Here is an 11,584-nt window from a genome sequence, read left to right as displayed (position 1 = left end):
CTGTCTTCCTTCTGTTGACTCTCTTTGGGAATAAGGAGCAACAGTCTTTTTATCTCCCTTCATCCTCAGCCTTTCCTTTAATGTTTCTTCTTCCAGAACTCTATCACATACTTCTGTGTCCTTGATTTTGCTTATGCTTGAAAAAGTAGGGACACGATAATTTTAAAACCAAAGTGGTTTATACCATTGCCTTTTTTTTTTAAAGCAGCTTCCAGAAGGTTTTAAGGAGTCTAGAAAATTGTCTTCCTAGACTCACCCAAGACTAGCCACTTTAGAAAATGTACTCTCCTCCCCACAACCCGCCCCCACATAGGCAGGGTTTGTCTTTTGTGCAAACCTGCTTCTTGGGAAGGGAGGTGGCAAAACCTGTTTGAAGGTGAGGTTACCTCCCTTCCACCCCTCCTTCCTCCTTGGAGGAAAGAGCAACGACAGCTGAGACAGAAAAAGGGGGTACAGAAGTGTTGGGGAGCTGGGGCATCCGGCTCCCCGACAACTGCAAGTGTTTCAAGGTGACAGGGAGACTTGTGAAGATGGGAACTGTACAAGAAGCCGGAGAAAAGACGGTGGATCTTGGGTGAGTAAGATCTTGGCTGACGTGATCGAGTGAATAGTCCTCAGGGATTTTCCCACCATCCAGCTCTTACCAAGTCCTAGCAGAGACTAGACTAAGAGAACTAATTGGCAGGGAAGGGATGGGGGTGGCCTTAGGTAGGAAGTAGCAGTATCCTACGGGAATTAGGGAACAGGGGATTCCAGGGTAATTCCCTATTGCTTTTCTTTTAAGGAAATTTCTATACGTTGATATCTGCCCCTGTTCTCCATTTTCTAACTCCCACCCTCCAGAATGGCCATGAGAAAAGCTGCCCCAGAACTGTGCTAAGATCCAGGTCCTCCTTCCCAGTAAATCGCTCTTCCTCCTTACCTTCTTCCCCCACCCGTCCACCCATGCCATGGTTCCCCTAACCACTCCCCAGCGTGATGGAGGTAAAGCAAGCCTGACAAGGTGCCATCTTTCCCAGCTTTGCCCAGTGACAGCTGGGCAGGTCTGTCGGGTTCCAGCCTATTGTAATGTGAAATACCTCTCACCCCGACAGTCCAGGTGGAACAACTGCCACACAGGTCAAAATAATTTAGCTTTTGACCTTAGAGCTAGAGGGATCTTAGAGGGACCCTCCATGCTCCCTCTGCTCCTATATCCAGCAGTAGGGATGACTGCCTTTCAACAAGTGAAGGTGGTAGAAACATCTAGGAGACAACAGATCTGAGTTCTTTTTAAGGCCTGACCTCTGCTCTGTACGTTACTACTATTCACGCCAGTGTTCTCACCTACTATCCAGTTCCTTAAGACATTGCCTACGGACTTCCCTGGTGGTCCAGTAGAACACTGTACTCCCAATGCAGGGGGCCCAGGTTCAATCCCTGGTCAGGGAACTAGACCGCAGGTGCTGCAACTAAGATCTGGCACAGCCAAATAAATAATAAATTATATATATATATATAAAAAGACATACCTAGTTTGTCTCAATAATATTTTCTTTCTGGGGGACTATCTTAGCATCAAGGAGAATGCAGAAACAGCAATACCAGGAGCATCCTTGAGACTTGGAGAACTGGAGCTGAAGGAAGAATGGCAAGATGAAGAATTCCCTAGGTGAGATATATGAGTGAGGCTGGGAAAAAGAAGAGCTGGTCACAAATGCAGGGTGGGGATGGTAAATTTGGACTTGAAAGAGAGAGAGATGGGAAAAGAAAGAAGAAATAAAATTATGGTAGGGAAACAGATTTGATAAAGTGATACCTGGCTTAATAAGCCTTAACCTATGTTTCTGCCCCCTTTTTGGCTTTCCCCGTCTAGATTGCTTCCTGAAGAGATTGGCCCTTCTGAGGATCCTCATGATCCTGAAAGAGACACACAGGCAGGTAGGTAAATGAGAACCTAGGCCTCAAGTCCTTGATTCTAGAGTCAAGGTTATGCCAGCCTGTCCCCTTGTGGTTCTACCTCCCTTTTCCCAAATGTCCCGCATTAGTCCTTCTTTAGAATTCACCCCATAGTATCACTTACATATACAGGAATTCTAATGTCCTGTGCCAACACATCCATCTTTCTCTTCTTTTTTTCCTCCTCCTCCAACCCCAGGCACCCCCAGCACTTTAGCCCTGTGTGGCCGGCGCCCCATGCGCAAGCGTCTTTCTGCCCCGGAGTTGCGACTGACTCTGACTAAGGGGCCTGGAGATAATGGAGCGTCTCCCACCCACTCTGGACCTTCCTCTTCTGATGGCAGTTCTGACCTGGAGGTAGACGAGTTGGAAACACCTTCAGACTCGGAGCTGCTGGACAGTGGACATGAATTTGAATGGGAAGGTGGGAAAGAAAGCTGAGGACTGAGCTGGTAGAAGTAGAGGCCAGTGTTAAAGCAGCTCAGGATGGATTTAATGGGACTGAAGTTAGAACTAATAAGGGGATCAAGAGGTAAGATGTGCAGAATTTCCTTGGAATGGAAAGGTGGAGCCTACAGATCCAATGTAGTCAGTATGAGGGGAGGGCCACTTCATTTACTGAGGGAAATTTTATTGAATAACTGTTATATGCTATCAGTGAGCTGGAAGTGAAAATGTAGTCGCTCAGTCATGTTCAACTCTTTGCGAGCCCATGGACTCCAGCCCACCAGGCTCCTTTGTCTGTGGAATTCTCTAGGCAAGAATACTGGAGTGGATTGCCATTCCCTTCTCCAGGGGATCTTCCCGGCCCAGGGGTTGAACCTGGGTCTCCCACATTGCAGGTGGATTCTTTACCATTTGAGCCACAAGGGAAGACATCAATGAGCTACAGCCAGGTTATGAAGATGAATAAGATAATCCACACCCTCTGGGAATTGTCTGTTTAGTATAAAATAAACATATGTATAGATTAAGTGTGGTAAAGATTATGATCTACATGTATGTAGGATACAGATTAAGCAGGGAAAAGGCAAAGGTCAGTTCTGGCTGAGAGGTATTAAGAAAGACTTCACAGAGGAAACAATTCTGAGTTTATTGGGTAGCTGGAGAGGCATTCTAGACGGAAAAAGCAAATTGGGCAATAGTGTGGCATGATGCGGAATTCAAGGTATTGAGCATGACTCTTTGGATATTAAGGAAAACTTTGATTTCTTCTCTACTCACAACACTTTTGATACCAAATGTATCAGTTTCCGCCCACCGATTCTCCAGACACAAATTGGATGTCCTACAATTCAGTCACAACACTTACCTGGAGATAGTACAGACACTACAGGTTGAGGGCTCACCCACAAGACTGCCCTCAGACTTCAGACTTCAATCACACATCCAGGTTGTCACCTGTGCTTCTGACTGACAGGGGATAAATCACAGGTGCCCACCACACCCTCCTCAGATTTGATAATTTGCTAGAACAGCTCACAGAACTTGGGAAAACAGTTTACTTACTAGATTACAGGATTATTATAAGAGGATACAGCTCAGAAACAGCCAGAAGGAAGCAATACATAGGACAAGTTATGTGAAAGGGGAGCACCAACCTCCCAGTACCTGTGTGTGTCACCAAACAGGAACCTCTCCGCATCCCTTCAGTTAGGGTTTGTTTGTCTATAGTATGACTTTTCGCTTACGCTGGGTCTTCATGGCTGTGCGTGGGCTTTCTCGAGTTGGGACGAGTGGAGGCTGCTCTCCAGTCGCAGTGTGCACAGGCTCTGGGCTCGCAGGCTTCAGTAGTTGCAGCACATGGGCTCAGGAGTTGCAGCAGGGCAGGCTCTAGAGTGCAGGTTCAGGAGTTGTGGCTCTTGGGCTTAGTTGCTCTGTGGCATGTAGAATCTTCCCAGACCAGGGATTGAACCCATGTTTCTTGCATTGGTAGGCAGAATCTTATCTGTCGTACCACCAGGGAAGTCTCAGGGTTTTTTTTATGGAGGCTTCATATGTAGGCATGACTGATTAAATCACTGACCATTTGTGATTTAGCATGACCTCCAATCTCTCTCCCCTTCTCAGAGGGCAGATGGCAAAAGTTCATCCCTCTAATCATGGTCACTTCGCCTAGCAACCAGTCACCCACCCATAGGCGCTTTCCAAAGTCACCTCATTAACATAAACTTGTGTGGTTGAAAGAGACCTGTTATGAATAGGAAAAGATACTACTTTCACCTTTATTGTCAGGAGCCAGGAACAAAACCAAAATATACATTATTATATTACAGATCTGAAGGACTGGGCAGTGAAGAGAGTGACAAAAAACTGTGTTAAATAGGCAAGGGTCAAATTATGGAGGTCCCTGCTGCCACACTAAGGCGCTTAGATTTTATCCTGTAGGCAATGAGTTTTAATCAAGGGAATAACATGATCAGGTTTAATGGCTTTTAAAAGATTGAAAACAGCCTAAAGATCTGTGTTAATTCTATTACTGTACACCCATGTAATGGGATAGAATGCAACAATTTTTTAAGATGAAACAGTTCTTTCTATGGCTATGGAAAAATCATGCAAAAAATTAGTGAATATAGAATATTACTATTTAAGTGAAAATGGGAGGGGAGGAAAAAATGTTTGCTCTAGCAGTGGTGGGTGGGATGGAGGAAAACAGAAAAGAGTAGGGAGATAGAAGGCTAGTACTAAGGCCAGATAAGAAATGCTAAGAAGTTATACCAGGACAGTGAGAGCAGAAAGAATAATTTATTATCTAATGGAAGTAGATGGACGAGGATCTGGCTTGAGGGCTGGTAAAGAAGTAAAAGTCTTGGATGGCATAGAATTTTCTCTCCCAGGCAGTTAAATGGATGGGGTCATTCACCAAGAAAGAATATAGGAAAGAGGAGGAAGAGAATGAGTGTGAGTTGCACTTGGGGTCTGGTGACTTGGAGATGACAGAGAAACACAAAATAGAGGTGTCCATTCCAGACATTCAAGAATATGGGTCTGGTATCAGGAAAGCAGTCTAGGTTAGAGAGGAGTCATCACCATACTGGCAGTAACTGAAGACACAGGAATAAATGAGCTCACCCAAGGAAGGAAAAGCATCAGAAGAAAGAAGGAATCTGGGAAAATGGCAGGGGCCATCAAGCTACCATAGTTCAAGGTGACCTTCAGGCCATTGTCCAGTGACAAAGTGAGGATGATAAGTCACAAGAAAGAGAAATCAGCAACAGGTTGGGTTGACTGGACAAACCAGGGCTAGTCATGGCGGGAAAATGAGAAATTAGTTGTTGGGGTAATAAACGCTAAGAATCTAAGGAAGTTTCAAGATGCTGAAGACACGTATTCTGCCTTGTTGATCCTTCCCCATCCCTCTTTTTAGATGAGCTGCCCCGGGCAGAGGGCCTAGGGGCCAGTGAGGCAGCTGAAAGGCTGGGCCACGGTTGTATGTGGGATGTGGCTGGAGAAGATGGTCATCGCTGGAGGGTGTTCCGAACAGGACAGCGGGAGCAGCGAGTGGACATGACTGTCATTGAGCCCTATAAGAAAGTCCTATCTCATGGAGGTAATGGCTATAATAAATGAAGGGTTAAGAACTGTGACTTCTTGAATAAAATGCTGAAGCTGGAAATTCAGTTATTGGGTTCAGAATCCTTCCTTCAACTTCTAGAGACCCACAGAGATGCTCAACCTAAACAGATGTACTGCCCATCAGTACTTATTTATTGAGTGAGTTTTCTCCTTCTCCTCCCCAGGCTACCATGGTGATGGCCTCAATGCTGTTATCCTCTTTGCTTCCTGTTACCTACCCAGAAGCAGCATCCCCAACTACACCTATGTCATGGAACACTTGTTCAGGTGAGGTACAAGGCTTAAAGGGCTCCAGAGTGGATGTTATGGAGGCAAACGTTAAAAAGCACCCCTGACTGTCGAGTCTACAGCAATGTCCCTCTCATTCCCCACAACCAAAATGCATACCTTCCCTGACAATTTCATCTGTCCAGGTACATAGTGGGAACCCTGGAGCTGCTGGTAGCTGAAAATTATCTGCTGGTTCACCTGAGTGGAGGCACAAGTAGGGCGCAGGTTCCACCTCTGAGCTGGATACGCCAATGTTATCACACTCTGGATCGGCGGTGAGCCTCTCGGACAAGAGGGCTGTAACTCTCTCTTATCCTTTTCTCTTTCATCTTTCCATTTTTTTCTTCTAATTGGTCTCTTCTACTTTTTTTTTTTTTTTTGGCTCTGGGATCTCATTTTCCTGACCAAAGATTGAACCCCAGGCACTGTCAGTGAAAGCCTGGAATCCTAACCACTAGGGCCACCAGGGAACTCCCTCTTCCACTTTTCTTTGTCCCCCTACAACCCTTTCCAAGGTTCTCCTATTTTCTGTCCTCTCTTGGAGTCAAGGAAATCTAGTTTCAAATCTTGCCTTTATCATTTACTACCTGTATGACTTTGGACAAGTGATTTAACCTTTCTGGGGTTCAGTTTCCTTCTCTGTAAAATGACAATGATAATATTAATATCTTTGCCACTAAGCATTTGTGAAAATCAAATAAATCAACATGGTGCCTTGCCTGGAACATGGCAGGCAGCCCTTCCTTTTCTCATAGTGTTGCTGATTATTTCATTTTCCACATCTCCATTGTCTTTTCTTGTCTGCCTTCATCCCTGGCCCTTATGCCCTTTTTTTTTAATTTAACTGTGTTGGGTCTTAGCTGTGACATGCAGGGTCTTCCTGTGTCACACAGATCTTTTGTTGCAGTGCACAAACTCTTTGGTCTAGGTACACAAGTTCAGTAGTTGCAGTGCATGGGTGTAGTTGCTCCAAGGCATGTGGGATTTTAGTTCCCCTACCAGGGATCGAACCCACAACCCCTGCCTTATATGACTTTTTCCCCCCCTGGTTTTTCTTTTTTTCCCTTCTTCCTTCCATCTTCCATTTGGCCACTTTCCTCTTCTGGTTCCTTTTTTCTCTCTCCTCACTGGCCTTCACCTTGCCATGGATGGATGAAGGACTATACAAAAAGAAATATGGGGAACATAGGGCATAGGGCATAGGAAGGAAGTGGGGCTGAGAAGACCAGGCTAAGGGATTCTGAGAGAAGAGTTTCCTAAAAAATGAGAAGGTTAAACAAGATGGATGGAGCTGAGATGGCAATTAAAGGAATGGGGATTCAACCCAACTGTCAGAGAACTCTAGAAATTAGAGAAGAAGTGAAGGAAATTAAAGTACAGAAGGTAGCTCTACCTGATCGTCAGGTACGAAGGCGGAAGGAGAGTAGGATGGTCTCATGTTCTTCTTCAGGCTCCGGAAAAACCTGCGTGCTCTGGTGGTTGTCCACGCTACATGGTACATGAAGGCATTCCTGGCATTGCTTCGGCCCTTCATCAGGTACTTGCTCGGGGGATAAAGACCCCCTGCCCCCTCCTCACTTTCACAATCAAGATTAAGAAGTTCTTGCCCCACTGTGGCTCTTTCTAGCCTTAACCACTCTCTACTTGTTATGTTGCACTTTGTAAGGATCTCCAAGAGCCCTCTTCTTAGTATAAAACACGCTTGGTTGATCGTCTCTTTTCAGTTCCAAGTTCACACGAAAGATCCGTTTTCTGAACAGCCTTGGAGAGCTGGCTCAACTCATCTCCATGGATCAGGTCCACATCCCAGAAGCTGTCAGACAGTGAGTCCTGGTTTAAGGATAAAAGTTTGGGATGGGATATGTAAAAGCCAGTTCGTGTTTTCTTAATGCCTTGAGGGCGATACAAAGGAACTGAAAGACAGGCTCTGCTTTCAGCTGCTTCCGTATATCTGGGAAAATGCCATACATGCAGAGAAGAAATTAAGGACATTACTGTAAAAAGAACAAATGAAAAAATTACCCCTAAAAGTGCATCAAGGAATAAAGGAGTAATCACAGCAAAGAATTTAAGGAGATTCAGACCAGCTGTAGAAATTAAGAAAGGATGTTGGCAGTGAATAGGAGAGAATATCCAGTGGGGGAGGGTTGTTAGGGAGCAAAGGAATGATGACTGACCCAAGCATCTTCCAGTTCACCTGGCTTCTCTCCCCAAACCCCTGAATTAAAACCAGGTCTGCTCTTGTACCGATTTTTTCCCCTCTTTTCCTCCTAGGCTGGACCATGATCTCCATGGCTCAGGAAGAACCTAGCATAGGACTGGAAAAATGGGCTTAAGAACCAATCAAAGATACGGATCTGCCTACACCCTAAACTTGAGCTGTTTTGTAAATCATCTTATCTTCAACCCCAGTACCACTGGATCTTCACATCTCTGTGGGATGTCTTTCCTTCCATGCCCCCGACTTCAAAGCAGGGCCCTGATGTGCTGGGTAACTTTCGTTTCAGCTGGAGGGCTGCATGTCCTGGCATTTTTTTTATAGGAAAGTGCAAAGCTGTGCTGCTTTAGCTGTAGAACCTTGGGCAAATCACTTCATCCCTTTTGAGTCCGTGATCCTTTTCACCTGGGGTATTCCCGCAGTCTGTAGAGGTGAGGGGCGGGCGGGCGGGCGGAAAGGGAGGGCAGGCCTTCTCCAGGGAGCCGGGAACCAGTAGCCTCTATTTCCCTCTTCCCGTCAGTAGTCACGTCTGCTGCCTGTGAGCCCGAGCAGGGGCACTTTCAAAACCTGTACTTTGTCCTCTTTAGTAAATTCTGATCTGTAGTAAATTTATCTCTTAATAAATCAGAGATTTATTAAGCACTGCGCCCAGGAAGTGAACTACTCTACTCAACCGCTGCATCACACACGATCCGTCGGTCGGTTCCTGCACGGAGTTCTCGCTGCAGATGTTCCCGGGGATTTTCACCTGAGTCCCGGGGCCTGCCAGGGCGCCCCGTGGGGAGAGGGCTTGGGGGAGGGGCGCGGCGCGCGCGTGCGAGCCCCCGCCCCTCCCCCCGCGGGCCTCGGTTCTAACGACCCGGTGGGTCTGGGTCGAGAGCTTAAGGGAGGGAGAAAGGTGGGAGCCCCAGCCTTCCTCACTGGCTCCCTCCCAACCCCACACCGTCCAGCCCCATGGTCCCCGCCGCCGGCGCGCTGCTCTGGGCCCTGCTGCTGAGTCTGGGGCCCCGGGCGGCGGGGGCCGAAGGCCTGACTTCGACCGCGATGCCGCGGGACAGTTTCCGCTTCGGGGGCCCTATGACCCGCAGCTACAGAACCACCGCCCGGACCACTCCGGGCGTTGTATTATCCCCGAGGATGAGGGTGACAATGGAGGATGAGGACGACGTCCTGGCCGCTGCCGACCGCCTGGCAGGCCCGGCCGCTGCGGAGCTCTTAGCCTCTACGGTGGCCACAGGCAGCAGGTCACGATTGTCTCAGGAGGAAGATGGGTCTTTGGAAGAAGGGGTTGTGATTTACGCCAGAAAGAATGACACCGAGTCGGAGACTGACAGTACGACTCGCATTACGCCTGGGAGGCCTAGCCCATACTTTACAGCGAATGACCAGGATTCCGACATCAAGATGAGTTCAAGCCTACCTCACTCCAGCTGGAAGGCTAATGTGGACTCACAGCCCTCTGACAGTACCACAAACCCGTGGTCCTCAGCAGGGTCCACGCTGAACCAGTGGCCGCCTCCCTCGCCCACGGCCATGCCAGCTCCGGAGGATCTGCGGCTGGTGTTGTTGCCCTGGGGCCCGTGGCACTGCCACTGCAAGTCGGGCACTATGAGCCGGACCCGGGCCGGGAGACTGCATGGCCTTTCGGGGCGCCTGCGAGTTGGGGCGCTGAGTCAAGTGCGCACCGAGCACCGGCCTTGCACCTACCACCTATGCCCCTGCAACCGCGAGCGGGAGGAGTGCCCCCTAGATGCAGGTCTCTGTGCTGACACCAGCTGCACCACTCAGACCACCACCAGGGCCACCACCAGGGCCACCACCACCACTCCCTTCCCCCCTCTAACCAGCAGACTCAGACCCGCCCCTTTTATCCCCAGTCCCATTCCCAGCCCCCACCCAGCCTATGCTTTTTGGAAACGGGTCAGGATTGGGCTGGAGGATATTTGGAACAACCTCTCTACAATGTTCACAGAGATGGAACCAGTAAGTGTTTAGTGATGAGCCAGGATTTTTGTTAATGAATCTGAAAAGTCCTGATATACAGAAACCTGTTGCTAAACCAGCCAGCATGTCTGCATGAACTGTTAACTTGTTTGGTTATTGATTCATAATATGCATTGGTTATTCACATTATTGTTAGCCATTGATTCTGTATACCATTTCTTGAGCAACTGCTGTTTGGCTATTAGGCAACATGTACTGATGGTCACTAGATGATTATTGACCAAATTGTTAAGATGGTAGTTATATAAAGAATTCTTGATGTGGAGATGATTAATGCATGTGGAAGATATTCATGGTTTTCAGTTTATTAATGCAGCTTAACAGTAACAGCCACCAATATCTGAGGTCTTCCTCTGTGCACTTTGCCTGGATCAATCCTCACAACAACCGTATATTATTATTCACACCTTACAGATGAAGAAACAGGGCTTTCAAAGCTAGTAAGTAGCAGAATCACAGCAGGATTTAAACTAGGTTTGTTTGACCCTAGTGCCAATGCTCTTAACCACTACTAACCCAAAGAATTGTCCTTCTGGGATTATTCCCAGAAACGTAAGAACTCTCAAGTAAAGATAGTCCTTTACTTTTACCAAAAGAGCTACCAAAGTTCCTGACTGACCTGATAAAATATTCTCAAGGTCTCAGGATAATAGGTCCTTTGGGGAAAGACAATAAAATGTATACTTGGTTATTTTGTCAGTTTCTGTCCTTGTCTTTCTCCTTGTACGTCCAATACCATTATTCAATATAATAAAGCATAGTGTGCAATAGTGTTGAGGGGATGAGGGTTTGTGGAAAGAGGGAAATGAGGCAAGGGAAGGGAAAAGAATATGGATGTGGTTATAATATTTTCCCTTCTGTTTTGTTTCCTCACCCAGATAAAGAGAAATCAGAGGTAATGGCCACTTCAACCACAAGAGGAGGTGTCAGCATCTCAACCTCTCCTCCCCCTCGAATCCCAGTTCCCACCGGATATATTTTTAGTACAGAAAAACAAAACTAGAAAAGAACTGTTTGGTCATGTATCTTTGTACAGAGGTATCTGAAAGAGAGACCATAAATCTCCTGAACCTTAAACCTGAACTGAGTAGCTAACAGCATCTGACTTGGTCTCTTCCCCTCTCCTCCAGGATAAAAATGTTGATATTGCTTATCTTCCTCATTTCTATTTTTTTTAATGTCTATTCATGTCCTCTATTTTTTTAATTTTTATTTGACTGCGCCGGGTTTACTTGAGGCACTCGGGGTTAGTTGCAGTATGTGAACTCTTGCTTGTGGTAAGGGGCCTCTGGTTCCTGACTAGAGATGGAACCTGGGGCCCCCGCATTGGGAGCTCAGAGTCTTAGCCACTGGACCACCAGGGAAGTCCTCATCTTCCTCATTTCTAAAGTTGTTTTTAAACAAGTACTTCTTTAAAGACTTGAAAAATCTCAGATGAATGCCCCCAAAAAAGAACAGGAAGAACAAGTTGAGCCCTTGGAAGGTGATAGTGATCTTCTCCTTGCCTTCACAACACTTAGCCTTCTCTCCTCAGAAGAGGCAAGGTCAGAACAAAACTCTACGACAGCCACTTTC

At 46.9% G+C, this 11,584-nt stretch overlaps 2 protein-coding genes across 4 annotated transcripts; both read left to right on the top strand.

The window, feature by feature from the left end:
- The first annotated feature begins 46 nt into the window (after positions 1–46).
- Positions 47–8,435, top strand: BNIPL (BCL2 interacting protein like). The gene is made up of 10 exons (XM_006058141.3): positions 47–574; positions 1,556–1,651; positions 1,856–1,920; positions 2,138–2,362; positions 5,309–5,491; positions 5,682–5,784; positions 5,931–6,062; positions 7,238–7,324; positions 7,512–7,610; positions 8,062–8,435. The coding sequence occupies exons 1-10, from the start codon at positions 531–533 to the stop codon at positions 8,096–8,098; spliced, it is 1,071 nt and encodes a 356-aa protein (XP_006058203.1). The 5' UTR covers positions 47–530; the 3' UTR covers positions 8,099–8,435.
- Positions 8,436–8,959: 524 nt separating this feature from the next.
- On the top strand, positions 8,960–11,194 carry C6H1orf56 (chromosome 6 C1orf56 homolog). Of its 3 annotated transcripts, none has more exons than XM_006058142.4 (2): positions 8,960–9,761; positions 10,888–11,194. In XM_006058142.4, exons 1-2 carry the CDS (start codon positions 8,960–8,962, stop codon positions 11,010–11,012), a joined length of 927 nt encoding a protein of 308 aa, XP_006058204.1. In that variant the 3' UTR covers positions 11,013–11,194. The 3 variants fall into 3 exon arrangements, 2 of the variants coding, with proteins under 2 accessions (XP_006058204.1, XP_025143669.1); XM_025287884.3 differs by having other exon boundaries at positions 8,960–9,988; positions 10,888–11,024; XR_006551657.2 differs by having other exon boundaries at positions 8,960–10,449; positions 10,888–11,014.
- The last annotated feature ends 390 nt before the right edge of the window (positions 11,195–11,584 follow it).

This window comes from Bubalus bubalis, chromosome 6 (assembly GCF_019923935.1).
Source record: "Bubalus bubalis isolate 160015118507 breed Murrah chromosome 6, NDDB_SH_1, whole genome shotgun sequence".
NCBI lineage: Eukaryota > Metazoa > Chordata > Mammalia > Artiodactyla > Bovidae > Bubalus > Bubalus bubalis.
The sequence above is the reverse complement of the archived record's forward strand: the minus strand, read 5'-3'. Positions and strand labels throughout refer to the sequence as shown.